General features: G+C 41.1%; 1 protein-coding gene across 4 annotated transcripts in view; it reads right to left on the bottom strand.

Annotated features, from left to right (window-relative positions):
- TBL1X (transducin beta like 1 X-linked) overlaps positions 1-24,817 on the bottom strand; it is a 200,013-nt gene that overhangs the window by 48,821 nt on the left and 126,375 nt on the right. For all 4 annotated transcript variants that reach the window (XM_084289294.1, XM_084289296.1, XM_084289293.1 and 1 more), the window contains exon 4: positions 9,314-9,421. In XM_084289294.1, coding sequence (XP_084145420.1) covers positions 9,314-9,371 — 58 coding nt within the window. In that variant the 5' untranslated portion in view covers positions 9,372-9,421. The remainder of the gene's footprint in view (positions 1-9,313; positions 9,422-24,817) is intronic.

Raw genomic sequence — 24,817 nt, 5'->3', positions numbered from 1 at the left:
AGTAATTCATGAAAGGTCACAAATGTTGGTTCTATAACCAACTTCCAGTTGATCAGAGATTTGGATCATAAGCTTAAGTAATTTTATTCTAATTGAGTAGGCTGGCCCTAAAGAGGATAACACATCATATAAATAGGGCTGAATGCCCACAAATCAGATCTGTGCTAAACCATGAGAATTAAAAATGGATTTTGTACTGCTCCAAAGCCTAGCCATCATACAGCTGAAAAGGTGAAAGAATCCCTGCCCTCAGTCTTAACATCAGTTCCTGAATAGTAACACACAGTTAGCATCTCGTTCATACTTTATTTATATATATTCACCTACATAAATTTGCCTATAAATTCAGAAGTAGTATCTTAAAGTAATAGAAAAATACTGTCAAATACTGTATTAGCACACATTTAATAGTCGATCTTCAGAGCATTTCAGTACATTTTAGGACTATAACCTCTTACTACCTGCTGTGAGGTACCGTACTTAGCATTAACCTCATTTTCAAACAAGAAAATTGAGGCACAAACACTTCAAGGCCAGGTTCAAACACACAGTTTTCATGTATTTCCTAAAAAAGTGTATTCCTTAATTTAATCAGTTATACCTGTCCAGTGCCCAGTTACATTAGCACAAGGGTACCTGTGCAATAGAAGCTAAGCAAATACACAAGCATCTTTATATCATCAATGCAGCTGAGTTTTGTCTCACGGGCAGCATTTTGTACATCACAGGCAGCACACGTGACCCAAGAGTCAGTGATCATACATATGTAGACAAAAATAATACAGCCATGGATGGTTACTAGACCAACATGTATTTATTTTTGGGTGGCAGGATGTCATTTCAATGATGTGTTTTTCTCTCAGCAAACAAAAACTCTCCATCCTTACCATTAGCGTACAGCTATGTACACATCTTCAAGAGCCTTCCAGTGACGACCATGTTTAATGGCACCTCTATCTACAGGTGCTCTCAAAGACCTTTGAATCTTCCCACCCTTGAGCAGGAGGCTGGCCTAACTCAACCTGAACCAGCAATGTGCCCTTGCAACAAAGAAAGCCAACAGCATCCTGAGCTGTGCTACGAGGAGTGTAGCTAGCAGGCTGATGGAGATGTGATCCCTGCCCTCTCCTCAGTGCTGCTCAGACACACCTGAGTGCCGGCCCCAGTTCTGGGCTCCTCAGCACAAGAGACAGGGACACGCTGGAGAGAAGACAGCAACAGGGCACAATGGTGACCAGTGAACTGGAGCACGTCACGTATCAGGGAAGGCTGAGGCAGCTGGACCTGTTCATCCTAGAGCAGGGAAGGTCAGGGGGATCTTATGTGTGTGCATAAATACCTGAGAGGGTGCAAAGAGGATGGAGCTTTCCGTGTTGCCCAGTGACAGGAAAAGAAGAAAAGCACACAAATGGAAGCACACATGAAATTCCATTTAAACATAATAAACATGAAGGTGGTCAAATACTGGGACCCTTCATCTTTGGAAATACTCAAAACCCAGCTGGAGACAGCCCTGAAATCCTGCTCTAGCTGACCCTGACGTGAGCAGGGAACTTGGACTAGATGATCTCCAAACGTCCCTTCCAACATTAACTGTTCTCTCATTCTGTGACATCCTGTGATGCCATGCAGCCTGAACTCTCCTTCGATCCTAATAATCCAAACTAGAAATGAAAAAAATAAAAAAAGAAAAATCATTATCTGCAGACCCTATTAACAGCGCACACTGTGCTTTTTTTAAACGATCATACTGGCCATGAACCTTTATTGACCAAGTAGCTCATTCTTCTAATGAATTATTCTTCAAGATGTATATTTTAATAATTTAAGCAAACCCCATGCACTGAACATTTCCCCTTCTACCTAGCAGCAGCCTTCTTATGCAAAGGAAGCAGCTTTGAAGCAAATTTAGCTGACCTATATATGCCAATATTTTATGCTATGCTTAAGCTGAATTATTTTCATGCGCTTTTCACATCTGTGACTCAGGAACTCTGTGCTATACACAGTTGTTTAAAATAATGTAAACATACTTCACACACAGGAAAAAACATTGACTTCAGAGAAAAAAATACATAGGCTTATGTGAGTAAAGATCATTGCGTAAGGCACAAATTTAAAAGAACAGATTAATATTAATCTTCAGGCCCCATAAGGGGCCTGATAAGGGGCCTGATGGGATGCATCCCAGAGTACTCAGACAGCTGGCTGATGTCACCGCGGGACCTCTCTCAATTGTTTTTCAGTGGTCTTGGGAATCTGGAGGGGTCCCAGTTGACTGGAAGTTGGCAAATGTGGTCCCAGTTTTCAAGAAGGGCAAGAAAGATCCTGGCAATTACAGGCCTGTCAGTCTCATTTCAGTCTGGTAAAATTATGGAAAAGATTATCCTGGGACTTACTGAAAAACACCTAAAGGACAACAGTCATTGGTCAGAGTCAGCATGGGTTCACTAGAGAAGGTCATGTCTAGCAAACTTAGTTTCCTTCTACAACAAGATCACCCAGCTAGTTGACCGAAGGAAGCCAGCTGATGTAATTTTCTGGATTTCAGTAAAGCTTTCAATACTGTCTCTTACAGCATCCTTCTGGACAAAATGACCAAAATGCAGTTAGATAAAAGCATAATAAGATGGGTAAACAACTGGCTGATGGCTCTGGCCCAGAGGATTCTTGTAAATGGGGTTACATCAGGCTGGCTTTAATTTAGTTTACTCATGAGGCCCCATTTGGAGTACTGCATCCAGGTCTGGGCCCCCAGCACAAGAAGGACATGGACCTGTTAGGGCAGGTACAGAGGAGGGGCACAAAGATGATCAGAGGGCTGGAGCACCTCGCCTGTGAAGAAAGGCTGAGAGAGCTGGGGTTGTTCAGTCAGGAGAAGAGAAGGCCCTGGGGAAACCTCATTGTGGCCTTTTGGTAGTTAAACAGGGCATAGTGGGTTTACGTGGCAAGGTTTTGGTAGCAGGGGGCCATAGGGGTGGTTTCTGTGAGAAGGATCTAGAAGCTGCCCCATGTTTGGTAAAGGCCCCACTGTTTTCCAGAGCTGAGCCAATAAGCGATGTTGTTTTGCGCCTCTGTGACAGCATATTTAAGACAGAGAAAAAAACGCTGCGCCACACAGCAGCTGGGAGAGTGAGAGGAGTGAGGAACAGCCTTGCAGGCACCAAGGCCAGTGCAGAAGGAGGGGGAGAGGTGCTCCAGGCACCGGAGCAGAAGTCCCCTGCGGCCTGTGGTGAGGACCATGGTGAAGCAGGATGTCCCCCTGCAGCCCATGGAGTACCACAGTGGAGCAGGGTTCCATGCTGCAGCCCGTGGAGGAGACCACGATCGAGCAGGTGGCCCTGCACCGACGGAGGCTGCCGCCTGTGGAAGACCCCTGCCGGAGCAGATTCCGGGCCAGACCTGTAGCCCGTGGAGAGGAGCCCACGCAGGAGCAGGTGACCTGGCAGGAGCTGCTGCCCATAGGGGAGCCAGGTTGGAGCAGTTTTCTCCTGAGGGATGGACCCCGTGGTACGGACCCATATCTGGAGCAGTTCTGGAAGAGCTGCTGCCTGTGGGAAGCCCATGCTGGATCAGTTCATCAAGGACTGCATCCCGTGGGTGGGACCCCACAGCACAGGGGACGAGAGTGACCGAGAAGGAGCGGCGGAGAAGAAGTGCTGTAGACTGACCATAACCCCCATTCCCCCGTTCCCCTGCGCTGCTCGGGGAGAGGAGGTGGAAGAGGGTGGATGGGGGGGAACGTGCTTTTGGTTTCTTTCCTTTGTTTCTCACTTCTCTAGCTGGTTAGTAATGAGCAATAAATCTTACTATCTCCCTATGCCGAGTCTGTTTTGCCCGTTACAATAATTACTGTGTGATCTTCTTGTCCTTATCTCAACCTTTGAGCCCTTTTCACATATTTTCTCCCCATTCCCCTTTGAGGAGGGGGAGTGAGAGAGCGGCTGTGGTGGAGCTTGGCTGCCCACTTGAGCGGAACCATGACAGGGGCTTATTGAGGATGGAAAGTGACTTTTTATATAAGCAGACAGTGATAGGACAAGGTAGAAAATCTGTACTAGGGTAGATTTAGATTAGATGTTACGAGGAAATTTTTTCCTATGAGGGCGGTGAGGCCCTGGAACAGGTTCCCCAGAAAAGCTGTGGGTGCCCCATCCCTGGAGGTATTTGAGGCCAGGCTGGATGGGTCTTTGACCAACCTGGTCTGCTGGGAGGTGTCCCTGCCCATGCCAGGGGGTTGGAACTGGGTGGTCTTTAAGGTCCCTTCCAACCCAAACCATTCTATGATACACGGTTTTCTTTCAGATTTTGTTGGTTCCTTTTCAAAGAACTGTAAAACTGGCACTGGAAAAAATGTAATGTAGTGCAGTTCCAACTGTTACTATCTGTGTGGACAATATCACAATGCTGAAATCCCCAAAGCTTCAGAATATCCATGCCACTTGTGATTTCCAAAGGCAGAATGAGAGTAAGATGCACTGGATGTGGCTAACAGGAAAGGCCCTTGTTTACATGTGCTTATCTCTAAAAGGATTTTGTGCTGTGATTCACAGAAACACTTCACATTGTATGTGCCCTTTGGGCCTATCTTATTTTCTAGGAAAACAAGGAAAATCTGTCAAACATGAAACCAGTACAGTGCTGTCATCCAGAATCTACGGAAGGAAAACAACTATGTTATTAGCTGCCTTATTTCATATGGTTGGGAAGAAAACAAATGACAATTCTGAAGTATAATGGTAAATTGTCCCAAGTCAGCAGCTACAAATTTCACTGATGTGTTTAGCACAAGCATCCAGCTAGTGTTTTTATTGTCTTGGACATGGTACTGATTGTACGCTGTGGAATAGTTTATCAAGTCTATGTCATACATGGAAAAATTCAAACCAAACAGTGAAAGTTTGAGAGAAAATGGAAACTTATGCAACCTTAACTCTAACAAGGCGTTGCCAGACATACACTACAATAGATGTCCTACGAGAGAGCAGTGGAAGCCACAGACAGATGGGGAGCTGTTTTTCAGATAAAGGTTTTGTACTGCAAAATACATGTAAGTGCTACAAAAGGAACACAATTAAATCAGTCAATCAATACGTCAAAAGGACTAAATTTGAAAAAGCTTTAATAACCGAGTTGGCATATTAGGCTGGATAGGGAAGGTAATTTATTGTAGCATTTGAATCTATGTTAGGATTTGTCACTCACAACAGATGGCAGCACATTGTAGATTAAAGGTACACGAAAGATTTGATGTGACTTGTTTTTGCCATTCTCCTGCTCTTCAGTTGTCTTTAAGGTTGTTACTGTGCATTGGTTACTCCCATTGTACTGCTCTGCCCTTTATACCAAAAGACAAGTAACTGCTTCTGTTTCGGGCAGACAAAGCAGAATGGGAATTCTCTGTCTTCTGAGTTCGGTCTGTTTTTGTAGAATCACAATCCTTCATGCTGAAGAAAACCAGCAGAAGGACTATGTCAGCAGTGAAGATGGCTGCTGGCAAGAATATGCTTCTCAGGAGTTTGAAGAGGTGCAAACCTGAACCAACATAATTTGGATGGCAGAACTACGCCTTCATTGGTACAGCTTGTTTCACTTCTGTCAATACACCTGCCTGTTGGTATAACTATGTCCACCACAGCAGTACTTTGTGTGCTCGCACTTCCACACCGGTAGAACACTCACAGTGCAGACATCATCCAAGCCTGCTTTTAATAACTGAGGCCAACATTTTCCCTTAGAAGTGGTCTCTGAATCAAAACTCCTACAAATAACCACAACCTGACTTTTAGAAGTCTGACTCCTGACATGAACAAAGCTCAGAAGCACTCAGCACTCTGAAGAACTTGGCCATTTCAAATTGTGTGCCAAAAAGCACACATTCAAAAAGGACCGAACTGAACATTGCAGGACTTGGCTTTTGGATAAGAATTAACAATCTGAAACTGAAACCAAATACTCAGCTTCTTTTTAGCTCAAAAAGGGGACATGCACGGCCCTACTGCGGAAGTAAAAACACTTTGCCGTCTCAGTGGTAGAATTTTTATTCCATCAACCCAGAGAGCCTACAAGAAAATTATGATGCACTGCTTCTTTTTCTGGGCACAGATACGCCCTGAGATAGGCACCTATATGACAATACATGTATTTATTTATCTATGCATTTATTTTAATACAGCTAAGCAGTTAGAGCCTGAACTTGTCCAAGTCCTGTCTTGTACTGAAGAGATTTAAATCCACTGCCACTAGACCAGCCCTTCTCCAGCCCTGCTTCTCCAGCAGCAGAGGACTCAAAGGACACAGTCTCCCTGGTTGTAATTTTCTCTGTTAAACCCCAGGATCAGTCACTATAACTCATACAGTGCCACTATTCACCATTTCATTCCATCTGCAAATGTATTCAAGAATCATTTCATATTTCCTTCCAGGTCACTGATAAAGCTATTGAGAAGCATCATGGCAAGAACAGACTCCTGAGAGTTCCCTCTAGAAGCAATCTTTGAGATGAATATTCCTCATCTCCCATAGCCTTATAAGATGTTTCTGTTAGCCAGTTTTTAATCCACTTGATAACAATGGATTACACAGATTTTACACAGTTTTATTTTGCTTTTAATGACAGTGTGTCAACAAGGCTAAGTAAATGTCGTAAAGCAGTCTAAGTATAATACTGTCAGCACAGTTATCTTTGTCGTTGTAATTTGTGATCTTGGAAACAGCAGTCTTTAGTTTGTTTGACAAGATCTATTACCCACAAAAACTTGCTGGTTGGTATTAGGTATGTTGTCATATCTTATTTTTTTTTTGTTATAGATATCTAGTTTCAACTTTCAGCGATTTTGTTTAGCCTTTAGCTATCTGGATCATCTTGTTTACCTTTAAAAATTCTGGCACAACATTTGTTTTTGTCCTTCACTGGAACTCCCCTTGGTATGCCAAAATTTGTTAAAAAGCAATAATAATGGTTTAGACGGGTCAACTCTATTAGTACTCTCCTGTGCAAGTTTTCTAGTCTGACAGAGAATTAAGAAGGGAAATATAATTATTGACTTTCACTTTTAACTTCAATTTCAGAAGAGCTGAATTTCTATAGGAATGACCAGCAAGTATTTTCATCATGAAATGTAAAGTACCAATCAGTATCTTTGCTGTGATAATGTTTCAAATAATCTCAAATGCTTCTGTGCCTTGCAGCTGCAAAACACTTGAAATATTATAGGTATAGTTTGGTTTTTACACAGTTTTCCTCCCACATATATTTCCTTTTGTCATTTCTCTCTTCCTCCCACTATTTGCGTACATTTTAGGAGAGAGACAGGAATTTTTACAGGATGAGATTAAAGAACAGATAACTAAGAAGGAAAACTGAACATTTGTATGGTCTTGTAAGCTAACTTTATGGCTATGCTTAATACAATTTTTGAGAGTTCAGCTAATGTTACCATAATTAATCCAATAACCTTATTTTTGGAAAACTCTTTGAACTGTAGGAGTTTCAACTTAAATTGTATTTAATCACTAGCCCTCTAAATTTATCACTCCTTATTTTGTAAGCTATTGATTCAGACCATCTTTCATCTGCTGCCTCATCCTATGGCATTTGTATTAGCAGGTAGGAAGGCAAGATACTATATAACAATTTCTGTCTTGTTACCCTACTTTATCTGAAAATAAAGATACAAAAATCTCCATGGAAAAAACAAGAGGGTATGAAAGAAGATTTAAACAGAACGTGAGAAGCTCTTTAAATAGATTAGAGGATTCATCATTGCTTATAGCTCTTATTTGCTGAATGGAATTACTTCCAAACTGTCAGGTATATCTGTTAAAGCAATGCCTAACATCTAGATTTTAATATGCTCGGTTTGAACCACATTCGAATATTCCTTCAAGTATTTAACCTCAATTTCTACTCTCTTATATGGGTTAGACACACACGCAAAAAAAAAAAACAACAGCGGAAATACAATGTTTTTGTGAATGCCCTTAGTTTGAGTGTATTCAGTAAGAAAAACATTTGGCCCTTTACATAAGAAGTTAAGAGCAGTACAGATTGCAATTAAACTGAAGATTTGTGTGAAATTCTCCCTAAAATGGCAGAAGTTACTGTTTGCTTGTGGGAGAGGCATCACCAAAAAGAACATTTGCCTGAAATTTGCCTGATACCACCATTCTTGAGTGGCTTTGTAAAGCATCTTTATGAATCATTACACAACACTGATCCATATACTACCAATCTACCAAGAGGGATAAGAAAGGCTGCTTTTTTTTTTTCCCCCCCATCAGAAAAAAAAAATCCAATCAAAATATACTGGGATTTTGGTCCTCAATCCAAGACATCTCCCAAGGCCGGGGGGCTTATTCCAAAGCTGGCTTCATGTCTTCTGATGTGAAGACACGTATTTTTCATATTTTTCACAAACTTTTTTTTTTTTTTTTTTCAGCATATGAAACACCAGATGTTTTCAGTCAAGACTTCAACCAACCCAGAGCACAGGGCCAGTCCTAGGTAAACTGGAGTTCTGCCTATAAATGCTTTGTCAGTGTTTCTCACATTCCCAATCACCTCTGCTTTAACAGAACATTCTCCATTTGTGAATAGAGATACAAAGAGTAGAATCAACACTATGAAAACAAAATTGACCCTACATTTAAGTTTCATTTTCCATTTTTTTTGAAGGAAAGATGAAGCGTTCCTTCCAAAAGGAAAGGCTTTCTAAAGGCATTCTTGTTTTTTTGTTTATTTTTTTTGAGATGAAGACAGACAGAGGTGGAAGTGATACTAAGACACAGCTACGCTGACAAGAGATATCACCTGCACAGGTCATTTTACATATGTAATTATCTTAATGAAATTATAAAACGTCAGACATTTGCACCCAATTTTCCAATTCTGAGCTCAACATCTGCCCAATATAAAATTAATGTATACAATCACCCTTTATTAATAAATATCTGACAGGACTATTTCAAGAAGCTAAGAAAAAAAGATACAAAATCAATGTGCTTTGTGCCTGTGCTGCCAAGAATGACTTTGGCTCTGATGATATAACTCTACAAACATTTGTTAACACAATGTTATTTACTTTCTTGTTTTGCCTAACTGCAATGTTTGCTTTGTACCTGCGTATGTTTGCACTTTTCTTATGTTCAGGATCATGATTTCAACGAAGCATGGGTTTGTGCAAGAAATATTTAGTCTGGGTTTATCAGTCTTGAACACTCAACACAACATTCCTAAAGCAACACCGTGCAATAAGCCAGTTTCCCCATTTCATCTATGACCTGGAGTTGTGATGAAAGACAGGAAATTCACCTGATTCCTGGAGATAGCGATACACCAAGAAATTCACTTCGTCACTGGTTATGCTCATCTTAGCCCAACCTCAATATGATGAGGTTTACGAGAAGTGTGATCCACGCTCTGTTCAAAGGGAAAGAAAAGAACAGGTTTTGTTTTATCTTGATTTATTAATAAAGTTGTTAGCAAAATAGAGGTGGGATTTGTTAAGGTATTTTACGGTCTCATTATTAGAGCTGGTATATCCCCATGTGAGGCAACCATTAAATACCGTGAGTCAAGTACTCGAGCTGTACTATACCTTTTATTATAATTAAAGAGGAGTATTTAATATATACAAGAATCTCAGGGAGCATTTTAAGTCTTGAAAGCCTTTGCAAATGTTAACTCTTTTACTTCTATGGCTTTACTACAGACTCTCTGGACGCTCCTGGTTTACTGTAAGAGTATCGCTGTTTCAGAACTGCTGGCAATTGCAGTCACATATAACACACCAAATCATAACCTCTTTGCAGGCCCAAATCTGACATCTAGTTTTCCATCCAGTAGCTCACCCATTTAACAGACAGATTCTTTCCTTACAAAAACAAGTTATGCAGAGGACATAAATAAAGTTCCCATAACATAAAAAAAAAAAATCTAATTTTAAGATGAAATTACAAATTTTATTACAGGGGTGTGCACATGAGAGAGAGAGTGGGAGGGAGGAGAGAGAGAATGCAATATATCTCGTGCCAACAAGGAATACAAATATCCTGGCATTATATAAAGTTATAACATTATAATGTCTCTGCTGATTATGGGCGAGCAAGAATTATTCACTTAAGTAATCATAACCTTTAGGATGACAGTTTTACATTGCTATTTTGGGCATGTACGCTGATAATAAATAAATTTGTTTTGAACATTTTCCATTAAATCTTGATGATTCATTTCTGTTTGGAAATCTGATTTAAGAAGTTTGCTTTCCAAAGCTGTAAGTACTTCTCAGACATAACCCTTGCCGCTCTGTCAGGCACACCATACCTATACCGAACAATGTAAAGATCTGGACATAGAAGCGCATGCCACACACTGGCTGCGAATTATAAATGAAACACCGTAGGCGTGTGCTGTTTGTTTCAATTTCCCGTATGTCTCTTCTTGGCAAGCAGAAAGGGCTTTGTTCATCGAAAACCTCTTCAGCAGTTCCTGCTGCCTAAAGAAGCACCTGCTACTGAGGGCAACGCTGATCAACTACAAGTTTCCCCGGCTGATCATTTCAACCGGCGGGTCACTCCTGCCTGTAACAGATGTCTCTGCATATTTATGGAAATTGAGGTCTTTTGAACCCTGTTAAGCCTTTTATTCTCCTGTGCTGCTAATTTCATCAATTGTTCAGATGCTGTTTTGCCATAAGGAACCACACCTTAGTAAACTGGGAGACACCTTCCTCGACAAATCTAGTCTTTATCATCACAGATTGCATTCCACGGAGAACACGAAGAAAGAAAATACCGAAAATCTCACAGGCTCAGCTGGGAAAATTTCCTCTGCTTTGGGAACCCTGCTGTTAGGATTCTGGGGAAGACACCACCAGCTGCACCCAGCATCCAGCTCTCTCACAGATGTCATGCATCGCCCTGGAAAATTGTTTGGTGTCTTTGCCCCTCGATTCCCCGTCTGTAACAGGGGCTGACGTTTCCCTGCCACGCAGTCAGGAGGCACCTGTGGCTGCAGGGGGGTTAGATACCAAGGTGGCATTGCCTTAGCTCAGAGACAGGACAGAAAGACATCTGCACGTGGTGAACATGGTACGCTCACAGGCGTGAAGAGCCAGCAGAGGAAGCACCATGGGAGGGCTGGAGAGCTGGCTCAGCACCCAGCCACAGCCTCCGCTCCATGCCCAGCACGTCAGCAGGTCAGCCTGCAGCACCTGAGACTCTACATCAGGAATATTCAGAGAGGAGAGCACTTCTTTCCAAAACAATAAGCTCCATAAAAAGCGGTGGCTTTTAAATACCACTTCTTCCAGATAAACATCCTTGTTCCTGAATAATTAATAATTCGCTGCGCCTCTTTTTGCATAGTCATCGCCATACGATGAAGAACAAAAAGCATGCAGAGCAGCAGTTAACGTCATTTTCATCCCCAGCTACACAGAATACTTCCGTATCACTGCTGCAGTGATGATAACAACAGATAAAGAAACTTTGATAGCGGTGGGTTTAAAAAGCACCCAACATAACATTTTTAAAAGTATTTTAAAAATAGCGGTTTCAATATTTGGTGGTAGGAAAGTTGGTAAAGTTGAAACCTCTTACAAAAATTCAGTTTCAGCAATGACGTACTTTGTGGTAAAATGAACTTTATTTAAAAAAATCAAGAACCTACAAATGCTGTTTCTGGATGCATCCTGCTAATTCAAGCCATTGACATTGCTTTTCCCACATACAGAGAGTTGCTTTAGGAAAGGGAAGGGAAAGGAAGGATGTCGTTTTTTGTTTGTTTTTCTAAAGAAGACTTTTCTTAAATGAATTAAAACCAGAGAAAATCAGCCTGACTGCAAAATAAATAGTTTGACAGCCACGGAAAAACCTCCACAGCAGCTACCTTTGTAGCAGAATCCCAAACACACTGAGGAGCTGGATTTACAATGCATTTTCCCTGAAGTCAGTCAACAGGAATTACTTTGACATATGTGTCAGATCATATCTTTATACACACTGCTACCATGCCATAAATAACCAGATGATCCCCACTCATACATTTAAGGTTTCTTCCCTCCCAGAGATGCCAGTGGAGCAATCAGACATACAACTGCAATGCTTTTACCCGTCCAAAATGATGCACAGACCTTGGCTTTGACCCAGAGAAATCTATTCATTAGAAATTTGGCTGAGCTTTGAAAGACCATACTCAATTTCATTAACGCTCTTTTTGATTTCCTTCTTCCCCATGGATAAACATCCCAAACAAAAAAGATTACAGAAAATGCGGTGGGGAGGAGAGGAATATAATTCTCCTTTGGGTATCTCTAAGTCTGATTCATAAGCAGCGAACAACTGGCCTCCCCCTCAATACATTTTTTTAATGCAGAAATGCAAACTTCTATGGGAATGGCAGAAACTCTTAGTTATCATTGTGAAAGAATTATTTCTGTTAACTGACAGTCTTCTTTTGTTACTAGAGACTGCTACTACTGAGATTAATACTACTTTTTTTTTAATAAAGTATAGCTTAGAAACAATACTGCAGTGCCTTTGGAGACACTCCGCATTCAAACCAGCAATAACATCTTAATTCTTCACAATCTCAAGCGGAATTACAAAAAGCATTCAAACACACGCTCAAGCTTTCTTTTCTTGAAACATTTTTTTTTCCTGCACCCAGTTACACATGAGGGAAAATTCCACTTACTCCAACCTTGCCTTAAAAACACGAGCTTTGATCCTGCCGATATTTGGGAATGTTCAATCAAAGTGAGCAGAGCCTACTGAGACTGTGCACTTCCCAATGTGTTATGGGCCCCAAACACTGAAAACCCCTCGGTGCATGGGTCGTCAAGAGCAGGCAAAATTAAATTCCACCTTTACTTTAAATACAGGCTCAGCTGTCGGTCCTACAGGAGCAGGCTGGCGGAGACCCTTGGCTCGCAGAGCTAGGGATCTGGGTTTGGATACGCTACGGGTGTGCTTCTCGGGCTGCTTGGGGTGACCGGGCAAGCTCATTTCCTGGCACTCAGCGCTGGATCTGACCTGGCTCTGCGTGCTGGTGTCCCACTGCTCCCAGATTAGCCCTTCCTGGAGCACCGGGAGCCTTGCTAACGCAGCGGCTGTGCCAGAGGCTGGAGAGGAGGCCTGTGGAGCAGCTGTGCTCCAGCACCGCGCCAGCCGGGTCCACCAGGAGCAGCGTACTTGCATCAGGGTCCCGTACCCACAGCGAGCGATTGCTTTTCCTTCTCCAGGAGCACTGTAGCACTGTTGCCATAAATAAGGCAGATCCGGCTACAGAATCACAGGAAAATAACCTTTTTTATCTTGAAAATAGCACCGAAAGCTACCTAATAGCTCCTCTCCTGCCCTTGTAGAGTGACCACAGGCCCGGCAAGGCTGTTCCTGGCCTGTGGGCTCGCCTGGGACAGGGCAGAGCATGGCCAGGGGATGCAGGGGCCAGTTCAGGAAAGGAGCTCACACTTGCCACTCGCAGCAGCACTGCCAGTCAGTCCTCCCCTCGGGAAGACGGAAAGAGGCCAGACATTTAGGGAAAACACCTCGACTAAAACCTTGACCTGAAACCGAAATAGAAAACTGGATGCTTCCTATTTCTGCACCCAGCCCTCCTGACAGAAATTCATCAGGCCGCCAGCCAGGTCCTCATGTTACCCCCTGAAAAGCTGCAAGCTTCAATCTGCTTCAATTGAATGCTGAGCGGCCTTCAGCTCCTTGGAGGATTTTTTTTAATTTTTCCCATTGTTGTTAAATAGCCCCTACAAACCCGCAAATGTTCATTTATCTCCTACTTTTTCAACACGGGTAGGCTAAAATGTCTTTTCCTGATGAAAGTTCTGATGACAACAAAAAAAAAAACGGAAAATTAAAAAGAGAATTTGTGTATTTCCATTGGGAAAAACAAAACAAACAAACAAACAAAAAAACATTAGTCAAAACTGAGAGGTTTCATAAAAATGGAAACCTTCCAGGAAGTTCAAATATTTAGTGCTGCCAAACTGCTGCACTGCTGCATGGCAGGTGAAGCTCCTGTGCTCGTGCTCCCATTTTCTTGTCCAAGACGGCTCCGGGCGTGAAGCTGCACCCCTCAGGACCCAGCACAGCATTGCCATCTCGGAGCAGAGCATGCGAACACGGGAGCTAAGAGAGGCTCTCAGAAGGCATCCTAAGTGCTCAGCCAGAGCAGTAGGTTACTGTTTTGCATATGCTCTGTAGTTTAATGAAAAACAACATTTCCCAAAGCCAGACACCACTTCTCACAGAGCAACCTACTTATGAAAATCTCAGTATTTTCAGTTGAAAATTGTTGAAAATCAGAAAGTTTCGAGCCCCACACTTCTAGGCTGTGTCTTACCATAGAGCCCAAACACAGGCAGCAGGCTGCAGCTCTTCCCCAAAGGATAACAAGCTCTGTTTGGCCCACAGCATTGCCTTCTTCAGTCTTGACTTTTACTGCAGCTGCCTCTTCTGGAGGAGAAAATCCAGTATGTCTCCTCCCCAAAACGCCAAACCAGAACTTTTGGAGAGCTAAAGCGCACACACTGCTCCCTCTTCCCCAGCACCTCCTGCCATCTCAACAAGCTAAATAGTAAAACATCTTTTCTTTCCAGCATCCTGACATGGGAGTGATACAATTTCATTCCTTCCGATTACAAGGTCCAGAGCATGCAGGATGATTCTTTCCAAACTCCACCTATGCTAGTCATCAAAATAATAGGTAGCCCTGGTCACAATGCAGCTTGTGCATGCGTAACTTTCAGACTCTATTACAGATGCTCACAAATGTCTTTTCATCACTTACATTTAGTATTTTGGGGGTTTCTTCACAAACATTTTTTTTCTCCCAGGGGAATAAAGCCTGATATACTGCCCTACAGGATCATCTCTGAGAATGCTTAGTGCTCTATGCAGTATCTGCTGTTGCACCTACAGATCTGTTGCTGGCATTTACAGCAGCTCAGTAAGGGCAGAGACCTCAAGAAAAGGCAACAGGCTTGCCAGAAAACATGAACTGCCAAATGTTCAGGCTGGCTTTTTTTTTTTTTTTTTTTAGTCTATTTATTTGTGTTGACCTTCTGTTGATTTTAAAATGGCCACACGAAATCAAAACAAACCCAGGAAGCTCCAGCTCATTCACACTGCTACCTGAAGACCATATCCTTACGAGAAGTAACAACAGCATCTGACTAAGATCTTCAGGAAAAATGGTACTGATATAAATAAGGTCTAGCTCAGATCCTAACATGTTCTCATCTCATACAATTAATCACTGAATTCAACCGTACCAAAGTTCAAAATCTGGTGCCAATTGAAAAAAGCGGAGGTAGAAGAAACGACAATTATACACATTTGGCAATGATTAATGAACCTGCAGTTCTGTCTTGAAGAGGTCACTCTTGATGAATCAAGTACTGTGTGGGCAAATCTGACAAAAATAGGATTTTCATCTGAATATAAGGGTCTATCAAAATAAAATAAAAACTTTGTTCAGAAATGTCAGTTTACTATGCTGTACTTAGAAAGATGTACTTTTGAACAGATGAATCTCTTGTATTAAAGGCTAGCTGTGTCTATTGTCTTTATCCTATTAAAAATCTGCAATAAAACAAAAACCAACCAACCAACCAAACAAACAAAAAGTTGGTCCTGTCCTGGAAAATAAATAAATTAGTAAAGGAATAATCCAGTAAAATACCAAAAAATAAAAATTAAAATCCAACTTAACAGAAAAATACTAGTAAAATAGCTTGGCCAGTTAAACACTTTGATGAACACCATTGCAGAACATTTTATTTCAGCATTAATATAACCTTTCTTTAACTTATAAATTACATTTCAAATTGAAAAGCTATTTGGAATCATACCTGTATCTATTTATTTTTAAAAATGGCACAAGAGATATTCCAGCAATTTCTAAGAGCGATTCAAACATTTTCCAATTAATCAACAATTTCCAGCACAAAATAAATGTCAACAGAAGACAAGCCTTTCATCACCAAATTCCCAGCAAACTCCATCAAAAGGTGTAGAACAACTGTGCATCAGCTCTTTCATACTTCTAATCTCCTAGTTTGATCAGGTTATTTTTCAGTTCTCGGATGGTTTACTTAATTACATCAGCCTCCAGCATTTCAGTTCTAAGAGTTCAAGTGGATCTTTTCCAACTCCTTTTGCTATAAAGTGAAATGGGTTTTCCTGTATTGATCTCTCCTTTTTGGCACTTCGCTAAGGGGAAAAAAAGCAAACAAAAGCAACCGCTCTTCTTAATTAGTGCAATTGTGTTATACCTCTTTTATAGCTTAGTTCTAAGAGGCAATTTCAATTATTTTTTTTCTCCTTTTAAATAAAATTAATGTTTACAACAGTATATTATATGGAAAGCCCAGGGAAGCCAAAAATACGACTGAGGGGAAAGTAAAGGTTGATGGTAGCCCTAGAGCTTGCAAATGAAATGAAATGAACTTTTGGTGTTTTTTTATTTTATTTTTATTTTTAAAGAAGGGACTAGGGGATTAAGAAATCAAACCACATGATTGGATTTAGTTTGAGAATCAAGACACTTCATCACTCTTGAACAGCTGAAGTTAATTGGGAATGCTGCCAGAAAGCAGAAGTAAGATTTTCTTCCTCACATGAGCACAGAACAATAGTGTGGACAAACTACATGTTCACTCACGTCAAGTCAATTAGACTAAAACACATGATCATCTGATTGTACACCTACTTCTGTGTGCACACGTGTATTCCCCATGTATGCAATGCAACCAGAAGTAAGTTATAGATCTTACAAGTAGTGCTACACATTCAAAAAAGATAATGAAGACTTATAACATTAGGAAGACAGCACAATTACCCTACTGGTATTTACTTTTCTTGATTTTTGGCAAGAGAAGTAGTGTAATAATACTATCTCAAATTTAACTTTTCACCAAAATTATCTGGATTTTTATTAAAATCTTAAAGAAAGGACGAACATTAGCATTTACATTTTTCATCAGTGCTTCATATTCACAGAGCGCTGAGATAAAAGGAGTATGATGGGATGATCTCCTGCCAGAACTGGTTGTACCTGTTTCATTTTCTTTCTGTAACCACAGATCAGAGTAAAATAACATAGATGAATTTTTAGAACGAACATCGCCTCAAATATTTAGAATTAAGCACAGTTGCTTTTTCAGCTGCCAAGAATTTCTCTAATACCTAAAAAGATACACTAAAACTTCAATTTGAGGAATCTGAGTCCCAGGCTTGCCTTTACGTAAGGATGCAGACACCCAGCTGTGATGAGACAGACCAAGGACCAGTAGATAAAACATTTGCCTTTGAGGTGACACCATGCAGCTGGGACAGATAAAGAAGCCTCCACAAAGGCCCAGAGCCACCTGCTGCATGGGCAGTTGGGATTAGCAGGCATGATGCCTACTTTATTTATCTTTTAAATGAGGCAAAGAACACAAGAGCTATGGGCTGGAAAGGACAGCCATGACTTGCCTGAAAGACGGAATAGCCGAATAAGGCTTTTTCGATTTTTTCTGACTTTTATCCAGCAACTTTACTGGTTGAAATGGTTCAACTCTGGGAGCAGGAACCAATATCCAGATTTTTCCCAATGCATCCAAGCATTTTTACTGGGCTGCAGAATCAGAGTGCATCTTGCTCGATGTATTTATTTTTGAAGAGAGAGATAACATTAAAAAATCCATGTGTGCTTTTTACAATGCCCCTTATATAAACTGCTTCCTTTAATGCCCTGAAGGCAAATCCTTGTTTTCAAAACCAGACCGCTATCAGCTTACCAGCTGGAATGGTGTTAGTGCCAGCTATAGTGATAGGGACCTTCACTACTCGACACTCGATGGACAGGCATGGTAGGCATGTCACATGAGCACTGCAAGACCAGTGAAGTGACACATAATGATGGCAGCATAAAGGGGTTTGATTTCTTTTTCATACACGTGAACTTGGTCTTCTAATTTTGTTTCTTTGTTCCAAATCTCCAGCATGCAGGAAATACTCTCAGGACCATGGGCAGACTGCAGTGTTAACACCAACAGTATGCAGAGGTTTCTCTTGGTCCAGAAACTTACAGGTTTGGGTCTCTGCCACAAGGACCAAATATTCAGACAAACCTGTTTCAATTCCATGTACATTTGAATTTTATGCTGTTTTATTATCTTTTGGGACTGCTTGTTACAAGTACAGTCAGAAAAAGACCTAACAGCATGACCATGGTGAGGTGATTCTTTCCCTCTACTCTGCTCTCATGAGACCCCACCTGGAGCACTGCGTCCAGCTCTGGGGCCCTCAGCACAAGGACACGGAACTGCTAAGTAGGTCCAGAGGAGGTCCACGAGGATGGTCAGAGGGTTGGAGCACCTCTCCTGTGAAGACAGGCTGAGGGAGTTGGGGATGTTCAGCCTGGAGAAGAGAAGGCTCTGGGGCCTATACCTAAAGGGGGCATACAGGAAAGCTGGGGAGGGACTCTGTCAGGGAGGGTAGTGACAGGACAAGGAAGAATGGCTTTAAACTAAATGAAGGTAGATTTAGATTGGATATAAGGAAGAATTCTTTTACTCAGAGGATGGTGAGGCACTGGAAGAGGTTGCCCTGAGAAGCTGTGGATGCCCCATCCCTGGAAATGTTCAAGGCCAGCCTGGATGGGGCCTTGGGCAACCTGGTCTGGTGGGAGGTGTCCCTGCCCGTGGCAGGGGGGTTGGAATTACATGGTCTTTGATTTGGTCTTTAAATGTTTTTTAGTTGGTCCCTTTGAACCCAAACCATTCTGTGATTCTATGAAACACGAAAGCCATTCTGGTGCTGTCTCCTGACAATACCTGCAACTTGAATGATAAAACCAGCTCTTGGACTTAACCAAAACTCTAAGTTTAAGTTGACATAAAACAATAGGAGTTTGTGCTGGCCTAAAAAAGCTGAAGTGTTTTAGCTGTACAAGCTAGCTCCACATGGCTGCGGAGCAGTAGATTAGCGGACAACTGGCCAGTTGTCACCAGCTTTGATCATGACAAGTCTATGTTGTGCCACCAGCTCAGGCCACGTGGATGCCAAGTGAACGAGGGCTGTGGGAGACCCGCAGAGGTCTGGAGATAACGTGAGAGGGGGAGCCCCGCTAGTTCACAGCTGGATGGCCTCAGGCAGAGGGAATGTGCAGTGACGTCCTTCGGGGGGTGGGGTTTTATTACTTTCTGCTAATAAGCTTAGCAGATGTTACTGGGAACAGTCTGATGTTATTTTTCCATCATTTATAACTTTATTTTTAATTTTTTCCTCAGAGCAAGCAAAGGCAATAGACCTTACCACATATTTCAACCTTAACTTCTTTTCCCTGTAGTATTGTTAAAAGTGTGGCTGAGGATTTTCCTTATTTTTATTATTATTATTATTACACAAAGGGAAAAAGTATTTTTCCCATTCGCCTGTAACTCCAAACTAGCTCAAAGCATTATATTCTGAGTTATAGGGGAAAAATGTTTTTCAGGCTCACAACATGCAAAATATCACCCACCAAAACAAACATCTTGTAAATTATAGAATACAGGAAAACAAAGAATTACAATGGAAACTGTTTTGCACTTTTATTGTGGAGAACCCTGCTATAAACTATTTATAAACATATTAACTATGGCTATGAATTGTTAATGTTTTCTCTTGAATAATCTTAAGAGAATGCTGTAAGGACAAACATTAGATAGGGTATGCAACAGAACAACAGAAACATAAATACACACATTCAGGGTATTTCACTGCAGTGTATTTATACCTCCAAGGTTTAGGTCTTACTAGAAATCTTTTTTTTTTTTTTTTTTTTAAAAAAAAAACAGAAGTTTCACTGGACTTCTGGTTTACACTGGTTTGAGCTCTGGAGACGCGTCATTCAAAGCCTCCACTTCTATGGAACATATAATACTACTTTCCTTGTTGGAAGGTAAAGGGCAAAGGAAGGATGGAGAGACTCAATTAGCTTTAAAAGGATGCCTGCAGACACTTCTAAGCTACCCTTGAAGTAAAAGCTTACTTCTACGTTACTTTTCTGCATTCACATTGCTAGATATTTCATACAGAAACTTCCCATTAAAAAAATCAATACGAAGAATTAAGACTGAGCAATCTCAGTCTTATGAAAACCACCTCAAGCACCAATTTCAGGTAGTTTGTTGTTGTTTTGTTTTCTTGTGTGTGCGTGTGGCGGGTTTGCTTCTAACTTTTCACCTGAATGCTGTATATACAGACTGCAAAGAGAGAAGAAAAAACAGTCACAACGTATCCAGTAGTACAGTCCTGTACAACACTATCACACATAATATCTGTCTTTTCATCCATCCCTCTTCCTTTATATGCTGTTTTTAAAGATCAGGGTGAGGCAGACTCTTTCTGTCACTTTAAGTTTTCTGGCTTTCTGTCTTACTGGTAAGACCATAGGTGGAATAGTTAATGCGTCTCTTCTTTAGATGGAGGGTGTCCGCCCATTTTTGCAAACACTTTACCAGCCATAAAATCATAGAAGGGTTTGGGTTGGAAGGGACATCAAAATCATCCAGATACAACCCCCCTGCCATGGGCAGGGACACCTCTCACTAGATCAGGTTGCCCAAGGCTTTGAACACCTCCAGGGATGGGGCATCCACAGCTTCTCTGGGCAACCTGTGCCAGTGCCTCACCACTCCCTGAGTGAAGAATTTTCTTCCTTACAGCTAATCTAAACCTACCCTCTTTTAGTTTGAAGACACTACACTCCCTGACAAAGAGTCCCTCCCCAGCTTTCCTGTAGGCTCCCATTAGACACTGTAAGGCTGCTGTAAGGTCTCCCAGGAGCCCTCTCTTCTCCAGGCTGAACACAGAGGTACACACAACATGTACAAAGGTTTTTTCCTTTCCAAATCTTTAGCAATTTTGGTACATCTCAATATCATATTTGATTGTTTCCTCTGGTCTAGGGACAGCAGAAGACTTAAACAGCAGCACTGTAAGGTTTCTTTTTATCTGTTGAGATTGTATTATAGCAGTGATTTGCCAGTCCTGACTACATTTTATTTTTCATTTTAGACGGATGAAGACAAATTTCTGGTGAAGTTCTATACAGGCCTAGTATAAACAGCAAAGTCTATAGATTAAAAGGCACCATTAAGAGGGAAGCTTTTTAACCTACTTTTTTTAAAGCTAAACAGCCTAAAAACGAAGATGAACTCAAAAATCCTTGGGGAGTCAGAGACAGACATGACATAATCTAAGTTTTTCATAAAAAAAAAATCAGCTGAATACTTCTCAGGAAGGATTTTAATCTATTATGACACAGTTATTAGTTTGAGCAGATCAAATAAAAAAGCACTCCCAGGCTTAAAAAATCAACACATAGAGAACTGAAGCCTTAAATCCATACATACAGAGTTTGAGAAGCTTTTAAAGGTCTTAATGCCTAGACAAGAATTGTTTCCTCGGAGAAGAAAACAATCCTATGTCATTGGCCTTCCCTCTCAGAAGGATGCTAGGGAAGCCAGAGGTGATCATAAGGGTTGACATAGCTGTCAGTCTTATGTTTACTATCACAAAAATGTTCAAAAAGCCAGTGAACATCAGTAGGATTTTGGGTGCCTAAAGGCTTGAGGATCAGAGGTTCAAAGAGACCTCTGAAGGTCTGTAGTCCAAACAAGGGCCAGCTCTGGGGTCAGACCAAGCTGCTCAGGGCTTGGTCGAGTCAAAGCTTGAAACCCTCCAAGGACAGAGGTGGACCAGCATCTCGCAGTGACCTCTGCCGCTGCCTTGCTGACCTCACAGGGAAACAGCTTTTCCTTGCACCCAGCCTGAAGCTCTCCCGTGTCAACTTGTGCCCCTTCTCCCTCAACCTCCCTCTCTGCACCACTATGAGGAGACCAGGAGACCACTTCCATCTCCTCAGTGACACCCAGTAGGCGCTGTGGGGCTGTTAAGTGCCCTGAAGCTGTCCCTTCTCCAAGCTGACCCAGCCTCTCTTCACAGGGCAGGTGCTCCAGCCCCACCACCTTGGGCACCCTCCACAGACCTCTACAAACCCTCCAGTCTGCCCATGTCTGTCATTGGTGGGGTCCAAAAGTAGATGTGCTATAATGAGTGCCATGTAGAGGGGGATCATTCCTTCCCTTGATTAACTGGCTACACTTACGCTCAGATAGCCCAGGGTTATGTGTTTCTTCTTGTTAACACAAAGAGAAATTACAGTAGGGTTATAAAGATGCAATATCTACATAGGGCTTTAAAATGAATATCAGCATCTGAGTAATTGAAAGTAGAAGTCTTCTTCCAAATCGAAACAGTCTTACTCATTACCATCTTTACTAATTTATATGGACAAATCATTTTCATCTGGGAAAGACACACAGAGAGGTAGATGGGATAATACTCAACACTGACATGCTTACTGGACCTTCTAAGGATGCAATAACCAAGCGAATATTTTAGCCATCCAGCTCCTGTAATGTAATTCTCACATACTACTTAGCTATTCAATTCCCCCTACAAGGAGGGGAAAGAAATGTGCCTGTTTCAAAGATTTATGTGCCTTCCTGTAGCCGTGGATTAGACACTTGTCTGAGGCTGGGATTCATTGCTTCAGATTTCCCTTTAAAATCTAGGCACCAATTTGTATCTTTGGCTGTAGAGAACCGACACAGTATCTTTATTTGAAAATAAAAAAAAAATATATAGCAGAAAGGTGGCAGGGGAAGTGGTATAAGAGATTTAAGAGATGAAAGGTTAAAGAATTCATTAAGAATTAGCTGGTTCAAACTTGCATTTTCCAGCTCTCAGGAGAGCACACTTCACACCTGGTTACAGGTTGCTGAAATGAAAACCCTGAGGAGCAAAGAACGTGGGAGTCATGAGCCAGAAGGATGGGGGAAACAGAGATCCGTAACTCCTCTTAATGATTCCTTGCTTATTGCAGATATACCGCAGCTGGATAGTGAACAATCAACATTTCAATTTTTCAGCATTGATGAAAAAATATACATACTACGTATGAGTACTCACATACTGCTTACTCATTTTTTATTAATCTTTTCTCTCCTCACCACTATTGTTTTACATATGTTTTACATTTCCTTATTAAGGAGAGATAATTTTGGTCCCTTTATTTCTACAGAAACTCAAGATTCTTTGTAGTATTATGCAAGGAGCAGACATCAACACCTATATTTAAGTATGACACGTTATAAGCTTACATTATCACTTATAATTTCACTACACTTTAACTGTTTGGACTGTAAAGCTCCATGGTGAGTGTGTGCCTCAGGCTAAATTTTTTTCTGGAAGGCATAAGCAAAAATAGTTCAGTCATTTCAGAGTGCAGTTGGGGAAAATAGTGTTGCTGATATTTTTACAGCTGTTTCAATGAGAATCTCTAGTGCTTCCATACTTTGGAGCAAGGACTTGACATTTGGCAGAGAGGTTGCTCTGATGGCGATGTGCCTTTTCCATCCCAGTGAAAATCCACATAAATTGAACTAAAATAACCCCCCCTGAAAACACTACTTTTATGTGCACTGCACAGGTTTGTTGGAAGCCAATAATTACATTAACAAAATATTACCATTTCACTAACTTTGCTGCATCCTAAGGCGACAGGAGCTTAGACTCTTTTTACATAAGGGGACACAGATACATCCTGATGCAGAAGCAAAGGTATGGGATGGGACAGCAGGCTGTGAAAGGCAAAGAGAATCAGGGCTACAAGCTGACAGATCACTGAGCTGGTTTCACTCACGCATGCAGTTCTGCTGATGTCCTGTCTCCAGAGAGCAGAAAATACCCTTTCTTCCCAACAAGTACTTCAGAGGAAAAATAATTATAACCAAGGTATAATACTGATTTTGAAACCTCTGCTCTCTTTCATATTATATTTTATCAGCAGTTTACTCCTGCACATTTTGACTATGTGGCCTTTAATGCCTTTTAGATGTATTTTTTAACAACCTTATTTTTATTGCTTTTATGAATTAAGGATTTTCCTCCCAGGCATTCAGTTACAAGTCTTAGATTGGGACATTCTTTAAAAGAAAAGAAAACAAAGTTCTTCCCCTTCCCCAAAAACTGCAAATAGATTATTTTTTTTCCTCTCCCATTTGTTTTCTGTCAGTTTAGAATACACTTAACAAGCATGGCTGTTTGCTTATACGGACTTGTATTTCACCTTGGTCAAATTTAATCTGAATACTGAAGAAATTTTTAGCATTCAGTGAACTGCTAATATTTAGTCAATTCCTCTGAACATCAGAAATGCATATAAACACACACTGTTTAATTCACGGTCATTCCCAGGGATTGGAATTAAATACAGAAAAGCAACAGAACGTTTTCTTGTCATTAGCACATATTTAAAATGCTGGGTTTTGAGGAAGTGCATTTTTAAGTCTTTTCAGCTGTCACTGAACAATATTTTGGTACTATAAACTGGATGAAGGCAATCAAATAAAATCATCAGTGAAGAGCCATCACTTCAATTTTTTATTCACTGCAAACTTGTAGAGAGCTGATCTGGAGCTTGAGAACAGGGACATGCTAAATCCTACTGCCTACAAAGGAAACAAAGATTTATTCATAAGAATTTCACAGATGTTGCAAAAAATACTTCCTTTCTTTTCTTTTCTGACAGACGCCTTAAAACGTAACCTGTTGTTTAGGAATGCTTCCAACCTCACAGGTCTGAAAGACGTTTTTCCCCACTCAATACATTGATGCAGATTAGCTCCCTTTCCATCAAATATCTTGTGAAAGATTTCCTAAGAGACGAAAACGTTTTTCCAATTTTATTTTTCTTACT

This window comes from Netta rufina (genome assembly GCF_964035555.1).
Source record: "Netta rufina genome assembly, chromosome: 1".
NCBI classification, from domain to species: Eukaryota; Metazoa; Chordata; class Aves; order Anseriformes; family Anatidae; genus Netta; species Netta rufina.
The sequence above is the reverse complement of the archived record's forward strand: the minus strand, read 5'-3'. Positions and strand labels throughout refer to the sequence as shown.